Source organism: Nerophis ophidion, linkage group LG04, assembly GCF_033978795.1.
Source record: "Nerophis ophidion isolate RoL-2023_Sa linkage group LG04, RoL_Noph_v1.0, whole genome shotgun sequence".
NCBI classification, from domain to species: Eukaryota; Metazoa; Chordata; class Actinopteri; order Syngnathiformes; family Syngnathidae; genus Nerophis; species Nerophis ophidion.
In genome coordinates, this window is record NC_084614.1 from 16,428,261 (window position 1) to 16,442,690 (window position 14,430).

General features: G+C 41.6%; 1 protein-coding gene across 2 annotated transcripts in view; it reads right to left on the minus strand.

Annotated features, from left to right (window-relative positions):
* The window catches only part of LOC133551029 (glycogen synthase kinase-3 beta-like), a 40,861-nt gene extending 31,717 nt beyond the window's left edge, over nt 1–9,144 (minus strand). The window contains exon 1 of one of the 2 annotated variants that reach the window (XM_061897290.1): nt 8,773–9,144. In XM_061897290.1, coding sequence (XP_061753274.1) covers nt 8,773–8,947 — 175 coding nt within the window. In that variant the 5' untranslated portion in view covers nt 8,948–9,144. Of the gene's footprint in view, nt 1–5,658; nt 5,696–8,772 lie in introns of those variants that run through there. The other variant, XM_061897292.1, reaches the window with a different exon arrangement.
* Between the last annotated feature and the right edge of the window lie 5,286 nt (nt 9,145–14,430).

Genomic DNA, 14,430 nt, shown 5'->3' on the forward strand with positions numbered 1-14,430 from the left:
AACTCCAACGTACAGGCTTTGAGCCGGGGGGAAACAAGAATTGCCATCCCAGCCCGTCGCCTCTCACTGCCGGCAACGCCAGAGTGGAAGAGGGTCCAATCCCTCTCGAGAGAAGTGGTTCCAGAGCCCTTGCTGTGCGTCGAAGTGAGTCCGACTATATCCAGCCGGAATTTCTCGACTTCGCGCACTAGCTCAGGCTCTTTCCCCCCCAGTGACGTGACGTTCCACGTCCCAAGAGCTAGCTTCTGTAGCCGAGGATCGGACCGCCAAGTGCCCTGCCTTCGGCTGTCGCCCAGCTCACAATGCACCCGACCTCTATGGCCCCTGCTATGGGTGGTGAGCCCATTGGAGGGGTGACCCACGTTGCCTCTTCGGGCTGTGCCCGGCCGGGCCCCATGGGAACAGGCCCGGCCACCAGGCGCTCGCCATCGTGCCCCATCTCCGGGCCTGGCTCCAGAGGGGTGCCCCGGTGACCCGCGTCCGGGCGAGGGAAATCTGGGTCCATGGTTTTTCATCTTCATAAAGGTCTTCGAGCTGCTCTTTGTCTGATCCCTCACCTAGAACCTGTTTGCCTTGGGAGACCCTACCAGGGGGCTTTATGCCCCAGGACAACATAGCTCCTAGGATCATTGGGACACGCAAACTCCTCTACCACGATAAGGTTGCAGCTCAGAGAGGTACCAGAAAAACTGGTTTTGCACAACATTGCAAAACAAAACACCAGATAATATGTCTGCTAATAGGTGCCTTTTGATGTCCTTATACTCACACCATAATAATACTCCTATGTTGAAGCACAGTACATCTGACTATGGTAGCTGTAATGCTCCGACAATCCATCAAGCGGTGCGGCTCCATACCTTACCGAAGTCGTACTAAAACATTTTGACAGATTTGAGTGCCGTGTGTAATGTTCTATATTCTCAATGAAACATTTATAGTTGTTTGCTGGCGTCATATTGCAGTCTACACATATCTCTTGTGTGACTGCCATCTACTGGTCATTAAACCATTTTCCAAATAAAACTGATTCAAGGTCGGTAAGCACAAGCAGATTCCACACACTGTCGATTTTATGAAAGGATTTTAAGTGCACCTTATAGTCCGAAAAATACGGCATTCTAATTTGACAGCTGAAAGCAAACCAACACATCTTCAATGCACTGTATCGCCCTTGCTAGCCTGATTGCGGCTAACCTTCCTCCACAGTGCAAAGCCATTTCTAAGTCAGAAATCCTGAACTCCATGGTGGCAAACAGACTTCTTAGAAGTATCAATTAAACGTTAGGGGTGTAACGGTACACAAAAATGTCGGTTCTGTACGGTACGTAGCTCGGTTTAGAGGTCAAGGTTCGGTTCATTTTAGGCAGAGGTGGGTAGAGTAACCAGAAATTGTACTCAAGTAAGAGTACTGTTACTTTAGAGATTTATTACTCAAGTAAAAGTAAAGAGTAGTCACCCAAATATTTACTTGAGTAAAAGTAAAAAGTATGTTGTGAAAAAACTACTCAAGTACTGAGTAACTCATGAGTAACTTGGTTACGGCAACAAATAAAGTACAAAAACATAAAAATAGCAATGACCAAATTCAGAGCCAGGAATATTTCTTAAGCAACTAAAACAATAATATATATTAAATAATAGTACATTAAAATAAAATTAAAAAATGGCACATTGAGCCACAATAACTTAACAGCACCATAACCTCAGTAGGCATTCATTGATTTGATTGATTGATTGATTGAAACTTTTATTAGTAGATTGCACAGTACAGTACATATTCGGTACAATTGACCACTAAATGGTAACACCCCAATAAGTTTTTCAACGTTTATCAATTACTTAGTAAATGACCAAGTCGAGGTGATCTACCTCATATATACATACACACACATATCATTTATACACACACATATCATGTATACACACACACACATATATATATATATATATATATATATATATATATATATATATATATATATATATATATATATATATACACACATACATTTATATATACAGTATATAATTTATATTTATTTATTTTGCCGTTTTTGTTCACATATTGAAGGTGTTTTAATGAATATACATGCATGTTTAACAAGTAGATTCCAATCTTTAATGAAGACAAGAAATTAAGTTGGTGTATTACCTGATTCTGATGACTTGCAATGCTTGGAATCAGGCGTCCACTTTTTCAAATGGAGGAGAAAAAAAGTTCCTCCTTGAAAATCGTTGGTTTTTGGCATCTTATTTGTCCAGCTTCCATATTCGTTTTTAGAATAGAATAGAGTTTTATTGTCATTATTGCAATGAACAGGTTCAAAGAACAACAAAATTATACACTTTACAAAAAATACATTGGCGGCAAACTCCGTAGCTTGCTAGCTTGATTGCGCCGGCTTTCGGAGACTCTTATTTTGTTAGCGCAGGCGCGATGGAGCGGCACTTTTGTTGTGAAGACAGGAACTGTGCGATCAGTCTTTAGGCTTTTGACGGGAAGTACGGTTGAAATAAAAAAAGTGTCTTTTTTCCTTTACACTTTTGATTGATTGATTGAAACTTTTATTAGTAGATTGCACAGTACAGTACATATTCCGTACAATTGACAACTAAATGGTAACACCCGAATACGTTTTTCAACTTGTTTAAATCGGGTCATGTGACCGCCTGGCTCTGTTTGATTGGTCCAACGTCACCAATGACTGCATGTGATTGGTGAAACGCAGGCATGCGTAGATTCTACTTTGAAGCTCTGTCATTAACCAAAACAAACATTAATAGATCGATAAAAAAAGTAGCGAGTAGCGAGCTGAATGTAGATAAATGGAACGGGGTAAAAGTAGCGTTTCTTCTCTATAAATATACTCAAGTAAAAGTAAAAGTATTTTGCATAAAAACTACTCGTAGAAGTACAATTTATCCCAAAAGTTACTCAAGTAAATGTAACGGAGTAAATGTAGCGCGTTACTACCCACCTCTGATTTTAGGTACAGTAAGAAAACAACAAAATATACATTTTTTGGTTATTTATTTACCAAATTTGTAAAATCTTTCACCAAAAATATTTTTCCTAGTGTAATATCTGATGTGGAGTAATCGGAACCTTGGATAGGTCAATAATTCATAATAAAATTGATTTTGATTCAATATTATGTTTTGAGCAATGACAGTTTGAAAGAAAAAAAAACGCTTTGTTTTATTAGTCAACGTTGCAACTTTTTCTAAATTACACTTAACCTTTAAACTTTTTGATGTCACTTTTGTTATGTTTTTGTTTATTTTAATACTATTTTTAGAATGTGCCGTGGCCCTCTAAAACATTAGCTGTGGACTGCTAATGGCTTCCGGGGCACACTTTTGACACCCATGCTTTAGATAATAAAAAATTAAATCTGATAAATCCATGGACAAAAAGCAGAGCCTGGCGACGCATGCGCGTTTATCATAACTCTCTCTGTCTCTGCCCCTCCCTCACGAATGTTGCTGCGTGCACAATTTGTTTTGTTTTTAACCCCTTCTTAACCCTGAACGTACATTGAAAATACACGCTACCCTAACTCAAAATGCCGGACATTTGAGGCATTTAAGAAACTCCGCCCGGACAGCCCTGCAAAAGAGGGCATGTCCGGTGAAAAGAGGAGGTATGGTCAGTCTATCGTATCATTGTTTACACTTAATATGTCCGTGTGGAAACTCGTCCGGTACACCTCCGAACCGAACCCCCCGTACCTAAACGGTTCAATACAAATACATGTACCGTTACACCCCTATTAAACATTCTACACTACACAGTGGCATGATATGGTAACTGCCAGACAGAGCCTTTAAAATGTAAAAAAAGGTGGGCGGGTCGATACAGATAGACAGTAAGGATACCATGTATAGTATCAGTATATGGTCGATACTACAGATCTTGCATCAGTGGTTCTTAACCTTGTTGGAGGTACCCAACATTCACATTTACACATTCACCAAACCCTTCTTTAGTGGAAAAAAAAAATACATTTTCAAATTCAAGACACTTATGTATTTTTTCACTTGTGAAATGATCCATGCATGAACATCACCTTGTTCAAGAACAAAACCAACACAGTGCATGAACTCACAACTAATCACACACCTGAAAATCGGTGTGACTTCTGCTGTTGTCGTATGCATGATATGCCGATAGGGAGAAGTTTTTATTTACACGATGAGTCGGGTGTGTCTTGACCTCGGCGGCGGATGCCTGACGCCGACTCACCGAATCACTTGGGTTTAATCGAACCCAGGTTAAGAACCACTGTCTTAAAACTATGTATTTTATTCTAAAAAAATATTTTGTCCTTTTTGTTACCGATAATGCTCCTGTAACTGATACAAATTTGTACCGTATTTTTGGGCCTATAAGTCGCCGTTTTTTTCATAGTTTGGCCGGGGGGTGCGACTTATACTTAGGAGCGACTTATGTGTGAAATTATTAACACATTACCATAAAATATCAAATAATATTATTTTGCTCATTCATGTAAGAGACTAGACTAAAAGATTTTATTGGATTTAGCGATTAAGAGTGACGGATTGTTTGGTAAACTTATGGCATTTTCTATATGTTATAGTTATTTGAATGACTCTTACCATAATATGTTAGGTTAACATACCAGGCACCTTCTCAGTTGGTTATTTATGCCTCATATAACGTACACTTATTCAGCCTGTTGTTCACTATTCTTCATTTATTTTGAATTGCCTTTCAAATGTCTATTCTTGGTGTTGGGTTTTATCAAATACATTTCCCCCAAAAATGCGATTTACACTCCAGTGTGACGTATATATGTTTTTTTCCTTCTTTATTATGCATTTTCGGCCCGTGCGACGTATACTCCGGAGCGACTTATAATCCGAAAAATACGGTAACTAAAATGAATAAACTGTTATAAAAGTTACCATTTTTCATGTTTTCTGTTTGTTTCAAGGCGTCAATCGTTTTCGTATTTTGGCAAAGTGCAGTTATCAATCTTGGTATCTCAATTTTTTTTAGTTTAAACAGTAATATAAACCATCTGGAGTGTTATCACCGTTACCTTTTATCGTTACACATACCGAAAGGTGACACACGTTGATATCGCAGCAGGCTGCACGGTATATCGCGATACAAATTCGAGGCTGTATTGCCCACCCCTAATCTACAATGGCCTCACGCAGGACTAAAATCCACTTGTATGGCGTTCACATTTAAACAATCAAGTCGTATTAGCGCAAAAAACGGACTTGAGTCTCTTTTAACCGATCCAAGAGCACACCCTGGACACAGGAAGGGACAAGGGATGAAGTGCTCAGAGTGTCCGCCCTGAGACTGGGAGGTCGTGAGTTAAAACCCCGGCTGAGTTATACCAAAAACTATAAAAATGGGACCCATTTCCTCCCTGCTTGGCACTCAGCATCGAGGGTTGGAATTGGGGGTTAAATCACCAAAATGATTCCCGGGCGCGGCCACCGCTGCTGCTCACTGCTCCTCTCACCTCCCAGGGGAGTGAATAAGGGGATGAGTCAAATGCAGAGGTTAAATTCACCACACCTATATCGTGCGTGTGTGTGACAATCATTGGTACTTGAGTGAGTTCAAATCCTGGGCCGAGTCATATCAAAAACTATAAAAATGGGACCCATTACCTCCATGTTTGGCACTCAGCATCGAGGGTTGGAATTGGGGGTTGGATCACCAAAATTATTCCTGGGCGCGGCCACCGCTGCTGCTCACTGCTCCCCTCACCTCTCAGGGGTGAACAAGGGGGTGGGTCAAATGCAGAGGTTAATTTCACCACACCTAGCGTGTGTGTGACAATCATTGGTACTTGGTACTTATATTTATATAGCGCTTTTTCTCTAGTGACTCGAAGCGCTTTACATAGTGAAACCCAATATCTAATTTTTACATTTAAACTAGTGTGGGTGGAACTGGGAGCAGGTGGGTAAAGTGTCTTGCACAAGGACACAACGGCAGTGACTAGGATGGCTGAAGCGGGGATCGAACCTGCAACCCTCAAATTGCTGGCATGGCCGCTCTACCAACCGAGCTATACCAGTGACTATAAAAATGGGATCCATTACCTTCCTGGATGGTACTCAGCATCAAGGGCTGGAATTGGGGGTTAAATTACCAAAAGGATTCCCAGGCGCGGCCACCGCTGCTGCTCACTGCTCCCCTCACCTCCCAGGGGGTGAACAAAGGGATGGGTTGAATGCAGAAGTTAATTTCGCCACACCTAGTGTGTGTGTGTGTGGCAATCATTGGTACTTGAGTGAGTTCAAATCCCGGGCCGAGTCATACCAAAAACTATAAAAATGGGACCAATTACCTCCCTGCTTGGCACTCGGCATCGAGGGTTGGAATTGGGGGTTGAATCACCAAAAATGATTCAAGGGCGCGGCCACCTTTGCTGCTCACTGCTCCCCTCATCTCCCAGGGGGGTGAACAAGGGGATGAGTCAAATGCAGAGGTTAATATCACCACACCTAGCATGTGTGTGTGTGACAATCATTGGTACTTGAGTGAGTTCAAACCCTCGGCCAAGTCATACCAACGACTTAAAAAATGGCACCCATTACCTCCATGCTTGGCACTCAGCATCAAGGATTGGAATGGGGACGGCGTGGCGAAGTTGGTAGAGTGGCTGTGCCAGCAATCTGAGGGTTATTGGTTCAATCCCCACCTTCTACCATTATAATCACAGCCGTTGTGTCCTTGAGCAAGACACTTCACCCTTGCTCCTGATGGGTCCTGGTGAGCGTCTTGCATGACAGCTCCTGCCATCAGTGTGTGAATGTGGAAATACTGTCAAAGCGCTTTGGGCTCCTTAAAAAGGGGTAGAAAAGCGCCATACAAGTACAACCCATTTACCATTGGAATTGAGGGTTAAATCACCAAAATGATTCCCAGGCGCAGCCACCGCAGCTGCTCACTGCTCTCCTCACATCCCAGGGGGTTAACAAGGGTATGGGTCAAATGCAGAAGTTAATTTCACCACACAATCATTGGTACTTGAGTGAGTTCAAATCCCGGGCAGAGTCATACCAAAAACTATAAAAATTGGACCAATTACCTCCCTGCTTGGCACTCGGCATCAAGAGGTGGAATTGGGGGTTAAATCACCAAAAGGATTCCTGGGCGCGGCCACTGCTGCTGCTCACTGCTCCCCTCACCTCCCAGGGAGTGATCAAGGGGATGGGTCAAATGCAGAGGTTAATTTCACCACACCTCGCGTGTGTGAGACAATCATTGGTACTTATATTTATATAGCGCTTTTTCTCTAGTGACTCAAAGCGCTTTACATAGTGAAACCCAATATCTACTTTTTACATTTAAACCAGTGTGGGTGGAACTGGTAGCAGGTGGGTAAAGTGTCTTGTTCAAGGACACAACGGCAGTGACTAGGATGGCAGAAGCGGGGATCGAACCTGCAACCCTCAAATTGCTGGCACGGCCGCTCTACCAACCGAGCTTTACCAGTGACTATAAAAATGGGACCAAATCACCAAAAGGATTCCTGGGCGCGGCCACTGCTGCTGCTCATTGCTCCCCTCACCTCCCAGGGGGTGAACAGGGGGATGGGTCGAATGCAGAAGTTAATATCACCACACCTAGTGTGTGTGTGACAATCATTGGTACTGAAGTGGGTTCAAACCCCATGCTGAGTCATACCAAAGACTATAAAAATGGGACCCATTTCCTCCCTGTTTGGCACTCAGCATCGAGGGTTGGAATTGGGGGTTAAATCACCAAAAATTATTCCTAGGCGCGGCCACCGCTGCTGCTCACTGCTCCCCTCACCTCCCAGGGGGTGAACAAGGGGATTGGTCAAATGCAGAGACAAATTTCACACACCTAGTGTGTGTGTGTGACAATCATTGGTACTTGAGTGAGTTCAAACCTTGGGCCGAGTCATACCAGTGACTATAAAAATGGGACCCATTACCTCCCTGCATGGTACTCAGCATCAAGGGTTGGAATTGGGGGTTAAATCACAAAAAATGATTCCTGGGCACGGCCACCGCTGCTGCCCACTGCTCCCCTCATCTCCCAGGGGGTGATCAAGGGGATGGGTCAAATGCAGAGGTTAATTTCACCACACCTAGTGTGTGTGTGTGTGTGCGTGTGACAATCATTGGTACTTAACTTCAACCGATCCAAAAATGACAAACGTTAGCACACCCTGGACAGTGTGAGGGGGGGGGGGGGGGGCTGTAAACGCACATGATTCTCCCTGCAACTAATCTATCCCAATGCTGCCTCATACCTGAAAAGACATCCATCACATCCAGAAGAGACACTTATACAAGGTCCGAAGTGGAAACCCGCCGGCTGACAGCTAAAAACCCCCAAAAGCCACCCACGAAGCTTGTGAGCGGACAACTTTCCAGCACGACCTGACGATCACGATGGCAGCGAGCGGGTACCTCCGAGGAACAATGACCATTCTAGCCGCGACTCTCCGTCTCGCTTTGGTCACATTTGTACTGATTCGGCTGAACACCGATAGCAGGCAAGCGTGAACACACAAAAAAACATCAAATAAGAGGAACGTCGACTTGTTTCTCCCGCTGTGAGCTGACCAAGACCGTACGGAGCAAGTGGCTAACGTTAGCATGCTAGCTGGCAGGAGGGACGAAAAAGGGACAGTCCGTCTTCGAGGGGGCGACTAGTGGACGTACACGTAAAAAAATGCAGTTATTGTAGTCCAATACACTAAAAAGAGCAGATTTAATGTACAATACATGATTTCATACTTGCGAGTTTGAGGTTCGAGCATCCCGATAAGCTGCTCCCGGAGGCCTGCGCGACCCCGGACTTTCCTGTGCTGCTCCCCACGGCAGCGGCTGATCCGGCGGGCGCGGCGGCGGCTCCTGGAACACCTGGCGGCTCAGCAAACGAGCTGGTCCTGGGCCGCCCGCTGCCGCTCATATCTTTGCGCAGGGCTCGCAGTTGTCTCCCCACTCTTTTTTCCCCCCCTCAACTGTGAAAACCCGACGGCGAGTAATTTTTTTGCGGGGATCTCGTCGCTGCTGTTGATGATGATGCCGCCGGCTGTCTGGGCTAGTTAGCTGTTGCTAGACACCCAGAAACAGAGCGGCCGCAAAGCACCATGGGAAGTAGAGTTCCAAGCCAGGTTCGCTCGAACTACACACTTGACGGCTGAAAAAGCCAAGAAAACCACATTTCCGTCAGGATTTAAGGCAATACCTTTTTTAACCTGCTCAGTGGCCTTGTGGTTAGAGCAGGGGTCACCAACACGGTGCCCCCGGGCACCAGGTCGCTCGTAAGGACCAGATGAGTAGCCCGCTGACCTGTTCTAAAAATAGCTCAAAATAGCAGCACTTACCAGTGAGCTGCCTCAATTTTTAAAATTTTATTTATTTACTAGCAAGCTGGTCTCGCTTTGCTCGACATTTTTAATTCTAAGAGAGACAAAACTCAAATAGAATTTGAAAATCCAAGAAAATATTTTAAAGACTTGGTCTTCACTTGTTTAAATAAATTCATTTATTTTTTTACTTTGCTTCTTATAACTTTCAGAAAGACAATTTTAGAGAAAAAATACCTTAAAAATGATTTTAGGATTTTAAAAAACATATACCTTTTAAATTCCTTCCTCTCCTTTCCTGACAATTTAAATCAATGTTCAAGTATTTTTATTTTATTTTATTGTAAAGAATAATAAATATGTTTTAATTTAATTCTTCATTTCAGCTTCTGTTTTTTCGACAAAGAATATTTGTGAAATATTTCTTCAAACTTATTATGATTAAAATTCCCCCAAAATATTCTGGCAAATCTAGAAAATCTGTAGAATCAAATTTAAATCTTATTTCAAAGTCTTTTGAATTTCTTTTAAGATTTTTGTTCTGGAAAATCTAGAAGAAATAATGATTTGTTTTTGTTAGAAATATAGCTTGGCCCAATTTGTTATATATTCTAACAAAGTGCAGATTGGATTTTAACCTATTTAAAACATGTCATCAACATTCTAAAATTAATCTTAATCAGGAAAAATTACTAATGATGTTCCATAAATTCTTGTTTTAATTTTTTCAAAAAGATTCGAATTAGCTAGTTTTTCTCCTCTTTTTTTGGTTGAATTTTAAAGAGTCGAAATAAAGATAAACTATGTTTCAAAATTAAATTTTCATTTTTCCTCCTGTTTTTTCCTCTTTTAAACCGTTCAATTAAGTGTTTTTTTCATCATTTATTCTCTACAAAAAACCTTCCGTTAAAGGAAAAAAAACGTTAGACGGAATGACAGACAGAAATACCCATTTTTTTTAATGAATATAGATTTATTTATTAAAGATAAATTGAGCAAATTGGCTATTTCTGGCAATTTATTTAAGTGTGTATCAAACTGGTAGCCCTTCGCATTAATCAGTACCCAAGAAGTAGTGGTTTCAAAAAGGTTGGTGACCCCTGGGTTAGATTGTCCGCCCTGAGATCGGTAGGTCGTGAGTTCAAATCCCGGCTGACTCATACCAAAGACTATAAAAATAGGACCCATTACCTCCCTGCTTGGCACTCAGCATCAAGGGTTGGAATTGGGGGTTGAATCACCAAAAATTATTCCTGGGCGCGGCCACCGTTGCTGCTCACTGCTCCCCTCACATCCCAGGGCGTTACCAAGGGGGATGGGTCAAATGCAGAGAATAATTTCGCCACACTTAGTGTGTGTGTGACAATCATTAGTACTTTTAACGTAATTACTGTATTTAGCATTGTGTAACTTTGGTTCACGACCACAATATTAAACATCAAGAGAGCACAAAAATTGTTTCACGGCCAAATCGCGATTCTTATTCATCCCGAGTCTAATTTTTTATTTTTTTTAAAATGTATTTGCAGCCAAGTGTGAAGCGACTAGGACGGGAATCAGCACCTCCCAAGTCCGAGTCCATGGTTTTCACTCGGAAAAGGGTGGAGTGCCATCTTCCGTGTTGGGGAGGAGACCCTGCCCCAAGTGGAGGAGTTCAAGTCTTGTTCATGAGTGAAGGAAGAGTGGATCGTGAGATCGACAGGTGGATCGTTGCAGCGTCTTCAGTAATGCGGACGCTGTATCGATCCGTTGTGGTGAAGAAGGAGCTGAGCCAGAAGGTAAAGCTCTAAATTTACCGGTCCATCTACGTTCCCATCCTCACCTATGGTCATGAGCTTTGGCTCTCCCTTAGAGATAGGGTGTGGAAGCTCTGCCATCCGAGAGGAATTCAGAGTAAAGCCGCTGCTCCTCCACACGGAGAGGAGCCAGATGAGGTGGTTCGGGCATCTGGTCAGGATGCCACTCGAGCGCCTGTTTTGGGTACGTCCGACCGGTAGGAGGCCAGGACACGTTGGGAAGACTATGTCTCCTGGTTGGCCTGGGAACGCCTCGGGATCCCTCGAGAGGAGCTGGACGCAGTGGCTGGAGAGAAAGAAGTCTGGGCTTACCTGCTTAGGCTGCTGCCCCCGCGACCCCACCTCGGATAAGCGGAAGAAGATGGATGGATGGATGGATGGATCCGTGCAACAAAAAGTACATTTTCAAACCTGTAACTTGTTTTTGAAAAAGTTTCATTATATTATTACACAAAATAATACATTGCAAGACTCGGTTTGAATCGAAAATAGATTCTGAATAAATTCTCGATTCAAATCGATTTATTAATATTAAATTATTCCAAAAATATCCCCCTGGGGACAAGTTGATTGGCAACACTAAATTGGCCCTAGTGTGTGAATGTTGTCTGTCTATCTGTGTTGGCCCTGTGATGAGGTGGCGACTTGTCCATGGTGTACCCCGCCTCACCCCCCGAAAGGGACAAGCGGTAGAAAATGGATAGATTGATTAAATTATTTGGTATAAAAATTGTTGGAACACTTTTTCAAATGAAGTTGCATGTTAGGAGAACTCTTTCTGGTTGCTTGGAGACAACCTAAAGATTTATTTTTAGAATTTAGAAATTTTTTTAGAAATTGATTTTTTAAAATGATATATCGATTTAGAATAAGGATGAATAAGAATTGCAATTCGGATGTGGAATCAACTTTTTTTGTGCACCCCCACTTTTAAACTACTGCATTTAGTATTGTATAACTTTAATGGTGTCATGAGGTACCAGCCTGCTAAGAGAGTGAAGGAGGAGAATGTCACACACAATTAAGTTAAGTTTCGGTTTCGATTCATGTTAGGGCAAAGCAACCTAACTGGACAAAAGCATGACAAGACGGGCGACTCTATGCAGTGCTGATGTCTCTACTGTTTCTACTTACACCTGTTTGGTGGCGTAAACTGTCAAACTTCGGTTCTAGTCACCTACCATCTTTATAAAAAGAAGAAGTGCATGCAATTATTCATTGAACTATAAAAAGAAATGAAAAATAATTACCTTGGCGAAGCAATTTGAGCAGAATGAGTCTTAACGCCAGCCAACAATGTTAAAATAATATCTAAACGGCAAACATCTATCCATGAAAAGATGGAAAAGCTGCTGATGGTGTGTTTGACACCAGGATCTAATATAGAATCCTGGACAACAGCCCTGACGCAGATAATAAAAATGGAAAATTAACATTTAGTATTAAAGATACAATGATATATTTCACAAGTTTTATACGTAGGATTTATGTAACATTATTATTAATAAAGATAAATCGTAAAAAAGTAGAATATAGGTCAATATTGTATATATGTATGTATGGATTGGGTATATAATGTTGTATATAGTGTTGTGCTACTATTATTGAATGTTGTTTTTCATTTGACATTCACTTAATTATTGTTTATTTTAGAAAAGGCAATGTTAAAGGACAACATATTGTATAATTTGGTACAACCATTGCAATAAAGTCATAAAAAAAAAGAAAATGCGGAAAAACCGCTGATGGTGTGTTTGACACCAGAGGCATCAGCCCCGAATAGAAAATCCTAAACAATAACTCTGATGCAGATAATAGAAATGTAAAAGTTAACATTCAGTAAAATGGATATGTTTAATAAGTACAGTGTACTGTATAGAAGACAATTATGACAGTATATAAATAAAATATAGGTCAATATTGTATATATGTGTGTCTTTTTCTTTATTTAAATTATGAATGACGAGTATGAAATGATGTACAATTAGGATACTGATGAGAGTATTATTTTGTTGTATTACCACCATTATTTGATATTTTATTATTTTTAATACAATCCATTCACTGTAATTATTATTTATTGTACAAAAAGGGGGCAATGTTAAATATGTATAATAAAAAGAGAACACATGGAAAAGCTGGGGATGGTGTGTTTGACAGGGAAACAGCTGAGAAGATACCGTATTTCCTTGAATTGCCGCCGGGGCGCTAATTAATTTAAAACCTCTTCTCACTCCTGCGCTTACCAAAGGCATGCGGTAAAAGTAAGCATGCGCTAATTATTTTAAAACCTCTTCTCACTTCGGCACTTACCAAAGGTATGCAGTAAATATTTGAGTGTGATGTAAGCTTGGACCTTAAATCCTACTGAATAGCTCTTAATCTTCTTCCCTTTATGCGATTTCAAATTACCAGTATTGAAATCAGCCTCCTCCATTTCGAAAATGATGACAGGGGAAGTGTCACTCGTGACGTCACGAGTTTGACCAGGCGGTAATACTAAGCATGCGGTAATTATTTTGGGAAGAGGGTTTGACCCAACAGTAATTCAAGGCAGGCGCTTACTATATGCCCAGCGGCAATTCAAGGTAATACTGTATACCAGGGGTGTCAAACGCAAATAAAGAATGGGCCAAAATTTTAAACTGAACAAAGCCGCGGGCCAAGGTTGAACAAATTAACCTTTTAATAGGGACCCAAACAAGTTTTGCATTGAATATTGAACAAGCGAGACTTATATAACTTTATAGTGACATGCAAAACCGAGTTTCAAATAATACTAATAATTTAAAAATAGCAATGGCAAATCAAATCAAATTTAAATAGAAATTGAATGCCTCTTTTCTATTTGCAGCCGTCTCAGGTAAATATCAAAATAAACTTTTCCCACAGGCTAATAATACATTTTTATATTGTAGCGTCCAGGAAGAGGTAGTGATGCAAGGGGGTCTGTGTATTTGTTCTGTTGTTTTTATGTTGTGTTACAGTGCGGATGTTCTCCCGAAATTTGCTTGTCATTCTCGTTTAGTGTTGGTTCACAATGTGGCGCATATTTGTAACAGGCTTAAAGTTTTTTATACAGCCACCCTCAGTGTGACCTGTATGCCTGTTGACCAAGCTTGCATTGCATTAGCGTGTGTGTTTGTAAAAGCCACATATATCATGTGACAAGGCCGGCACGCTGTTTCTACGTAGGAAAAGCGGACGTGACGAAAAGTTTTAGAGGACGCTTGAGGCAGTGCCTTTAAGGCACGCCCCCAATATGGTTGTCCAGGTGGGAATCGGGA